The 4,653-nt window shown below is 30.3% G+C and overlaps 1 protein-coding gene across 1 annotated transcript in view; it reads left to right on the top strand.

Annotated features, from left to right (window-relative positions):
- Positions 1-3,295: 3,295 nt before the first annotated feature.
- Positions 3,296-4,653, top strand: part of LOC109538332 (glutathione hydrolase 1 proenzyme) — a 16,357-nt gene continuing 14,999 nt past the window's right edge. Inside the window, exon 1 of the mRNA XM_019905529.2 lies at positions 3,296-3,748. Coding sequence (XP_019761088.1) covers positions 3,738-3,748 — 11 coding nt within the window. The 5' untranslated portion in view covers positions 3,296-3,737. The remainder of the gene's footprint in view (positions 3,749-4,653) is intronic.

Here is a 4,653-nt window from a genome sequence, read left to right on the forward strand (position 1 = left end):
CGATGCAATTGCGAAAGATCGTTTTTTACTCTAAAAACGGTTAAGACGTACTTGAGAAATTCATATTAGTTTTATTAAAAAAGCTACGAATATTCGTTAAAATCTGATAAAGCAATCGACGAATAATAATAGGAATTGATGGGAACTCACTAGATGAAATAAATGAATCGTTTTCTTTTTTGTAATAAACTGTGTAATTTTTGGGTCTTTCCCAGGTACTTTGCTGTCTTATGTAGCAAGCTGACGTTCACTGACGTCAATATGACGTCATCTTTTGGTCATAATCGACCTTTTAAGTCATCTTACAATTTTGATCAAGAAATCACTTACATGTAACGTCATTTTCCGACGCCAATGTGTCGTCATTTTCTGACGTCAATGTGACCGCATTTTTGATGTCTTTTTGTCGTCATGGATTATTTAATAAATCAACAATTTTTAGGAAATATTATTTATGAGCCTTTTAGTGATAAGAGTAATAAGAGGGCAAAGCACAGAAACTGAGTGGGATCGGGATTCGTGTGCGGTCAAAGTGACGAAATAACTGACAGCTTTTGGGCTGAGTTTCAAGGGCTCATTTGTGTTATTTATAACAAGTTTGTGCAATTAAATAAAGATCCAATTTAGGTCGTTTTGTTTGGTCATAATCCAAAAAATTGTCTAACGGCAACTATCGAATTTAAAAAACCAAAAGCCGTATTAATTACGTCAGCAATTGACGCGATAATGTCGTCAGCAATTGACGTCATTAAGATGTTAGCACATTGGCGTCATTAAGACGTCAGCAAATTGGCGTCATTAAGACGTCAGCAATTAACGTCATTTAACCTGTGACACTGTGGCGTTGTGACATAACTGACGTCAGTCGGGCATTTGCCGCCCAAAAATTTACGTCAAAATGATGACTACTGGTCTGCTACCTGGGTCATTTTTTTTGCTACAATTTTTTTAAGCAATTTAATTTGTTTAAAAAAATAAAATTTTTGTTGAATATCTTTGTATCTGTCAAATAATAATAACTAATAAATCCATTAATATTTCGTACAATGATTAGAAATCGGCGCCGTGAGAACTAAATCATGTAGCGCACTGTAACCGCCAAAGCAATTTCTACAAAAACTTGAACTTATTTAAATTTGTAAAAATATCATTACAAAGAGAAGAAACCCAATTGATAGCTCTTTAGAATGTAGATTTTATGGTGGTTTATGAAAGCGAAATTAAGTAAAATGTCAAATTTTCCTACACATTTTGATTTTTTTGCATTTTTTGTATGGTTGCACTGAACACAAGTGTGGTATGTTTTTGTTTTACACAAAAAATGCGGTATTACGCTACAATGATTCCGTAGAATCAGCAGAAGGGAAGGGATGTATTCTTACATGCAGCATTTTGGATTTTGGAATTTTTTTTTAAATTCTTTTTCTTGACTGCTAGTAATTGTTATTATATTCTTATCTTTCCTTTTCTTTATCATCTGCAGATGATGGCGCTGTTGTCTCGCCAAACCGTATTGAAATAAACGATATTCAAACAATTTTTACTTCACACTTTGACTGAGGCCCAGGAAAGATAAGAATATAATTTAATATGATTCAGTAATCTAATAGAACTAAACTAAAAAATTAAACATTTTCGTTTTTCATGATAAACATCATTCTTGATAACCATGTTACAAAGGTACAAAAATGCAAGAAAGACTTTTATTAAAAATTCTACACTTCAAGACTGTTCTTTTTTAAGAAATTCCCTGCTTGATATCAGAAACGCTCGTGATATCTATTAACATTTTCAAAAGGTAATCTTTAGATCATTTTCTCACCCCCCTAGAATTGTTATTAGGTATGTCGCTCCCTCTCCTATTCCTATTATTTGTGAACATTTAATAACAAAGCTTTAGAATTTCGTCTTTTTCAAGTAGAATTTGGACATTTTATATAATAGAATAGCTTATCTTCTGTATGTAGTATATCTGTACTTCTGGTAATTAATTCTATAGATCGCCTTGTCGTTTCTACCCAGAATTTCTGAGATAATCTGGATTTTTTCCGTCGATTGAATAATACCGTTTCTAAAATTTTAATAGATTTCTCTTAAATCAAGGAGAAAATATTAATAACAATTTCAGGGATAGCAAGACGTCTTAATATGTAAAATATAAAAACTTAAATTAAAAAGTATCGCATTTTTGTTTTTAACGAAATGGAAAAAATCCCTAAACAATAATTGGTAACCAAAACATTCAATCAAACAGATGATAATTACTTTAACAAACGTTCTAAGTAAAAAAATAATCAATTGAATGCAGGATATGATTTTATAACTTAACTTTTAATTAAATATTTCAAGACTGATTTGCGCTCTTTTTTTAGAGGAGTTTTTTATTAATTCCTAAGTACCTAAGATACTACTTGCGACGTTCTTTTTCTATTTGAAATGTATTTTTCAACATTTAATTAAATGATGTTTGAATGTCGTCATTTTCAAGATAAACATGGACTTTTTTAATAAAATAGAACCGTTTATCTTGTTTTTTTTTCTCTTGTGGTAATCAATTCTGTGGCTCGTCGTTCAAGCTTTTCATAGAGATTCCGTAATTATTTCATCTAATTGATTAAAAAATACAATTTATTACTTTTTCGTTTCTTTGTCTTAAATCGCTAAAGAAAAATAGTATTGTCAGGAATATCGAATTTGGAAAATATGTAAAAAATAGTGTTTCATTTAAAAATATTTGAACTGCCTATAAAAGCTGTTCTCTTAAAATATGCCTTTCTGCAATATAGGAACGACTGCTATTGAAAGATCCGCTTTTGTACTTATACATATATTCGCAGTATTCGACATTGAAGAAAATAATCAATGCCAACATAATACTTAAAGTAGGACTAGCATTTAAAATTGCAAGTCTGAAACTTTCCAGAAAATTCTCAAAATTCCTCATTCCATCCCATCTTTTTTGTTGTTTTTGCGTTAATTAGGTATACTTTTCCACAAACACAAACAGATACAGAACAGTACTAATAATAAGCAAATTGCATTTAATTTTGATTACTTAACATTTTTTCAAATGTTCAATTTACTTAAGGGTAACGTGAAATTGGTCGAAATCGTTCATGCTTATTAGAATTACTAGAACGTTCAAACACTGCAAAAGTAGTTAACTATCATTTAGAACGTCACAGTTTCCACTCATCTAGCGTGTGATAAATAATATATTTTTTTAATTATCAGCAAATCTGAACAAACGTAATATAATTAGTATCGAATCATGAATTATAATTAATCTCAGTAATGTATCTCTCTTTTCACTGTCAGTCCTTTGATACCCACCGCACCGAATGTTGGGTACCAGATTCGACTCGGCGGTACGATTTCGGAACCTTTCATTGAAAAATTTAAATTCAAAACACACGTGAATTAAAATTACTAGTGCGACCTTTAAGTGGGTACTTTATTGCATTGTCAGAAGCGCCACAATAGTTGTAGTATTTAAAATCCGTTTCATACTGCAAATTTAATCTAAGTTACCTTGACAGTTGCCTTTGACCCATATCTGGTTCTAATGGTTAAGCTCGACAATTTTACCGTTCAACAATTATCGGCATAATTATTGTGGCAATTATATTAAAATATTTTGTTAAAATTTTGAAATTTTTTAGTACAAATGATGTAAACCTCGGTAAAATAAATATTTAAATTTACTAATTACTCAGTGATATTAAGGTGCTGTAAAAATGAGTTCCACGTAAGTAGACAGTTGACTAGTTATATGATTCTACAATGCCTGATAACTAAATATTTATAATCGTGAAAGATTAAGGCAACATTCCCATATCTCATTTAACTCTTACCTCATTTGCACTTAGAACAATCAACCATTTTTAAGATAAACCTGCTTTTAAAGTTAAAGCAACATTGCAGCCAAATGGTGAAATTGCTATTCCACCTACATAAAATTGCGAGCAAATATTTGCAACTTGCAAATGAAACTTTCCAATGTTTCTCGTAGCATGATTATAGAAATCAATTCTTCACACAAAGCTCCGATTGTTAGTTAAAAATAAGTATTGGATTTGCTTTTCAAAAAATATTTTTTTATATTTAAATTATTCACTTAATTTATTCATTAAACACATTTATCTCAGTTGCATTGCATCGGTGTGTTCCTATTGCAATTAAGATTTTATTTTTTGTTACTTTATATTTTCCTGTGTCAAATTGAAATAAAAAATTGAATAATGTTCAAAATAGCTACAGTAAATTTGTACAATACAGTTATTATAACATTTTTTTCTTCTTCTTAACAATATTCCTTTCACTATTATACAAGGCTGTAATTCTTAAGTACAAGAGCGAATTCCTATCAAACGTCCTTTGTGACTAGAAAACAGACATATTTTTTTTACGCAAAAACTATGAATGCTACAAGATTTTACAAAGAGCACAAAATTGTGAACAAATGAATAGTGCATCAATCTAAAAAAAATGACTTGATTTCATCCTCCAACTAAAAAGTTCTGGTAGTTTTTGTATCACGACACTCAAGAATTCACCTCTTGTCCAAAACGGCTGAACTCGATTGTTTCATCAAAATATGAGTCTTACATAAGAACAAATTCACAGCGAGTTTCACTAAAATACATCGTACCA

This window comes from Dendroctonus ponderosae, unplaced genomic scaffold (genome assembly GCF_020466585.1).
Source record: "Dendroctonus ponderosae isolate FM_Combo_2020 unplaced genomic scaffold, Dpon_F_20191213v2 Dpon_F_20191213_2, whole genome shotgun sequence".
Taxonomy (NCBI): domain Eukaryota; kingdom Metazoa; phylum Arthropoda; class Insecta; order Coleoptera; family Curculionidae; genus Dendroctonus; species Dendroctonus ponderosae.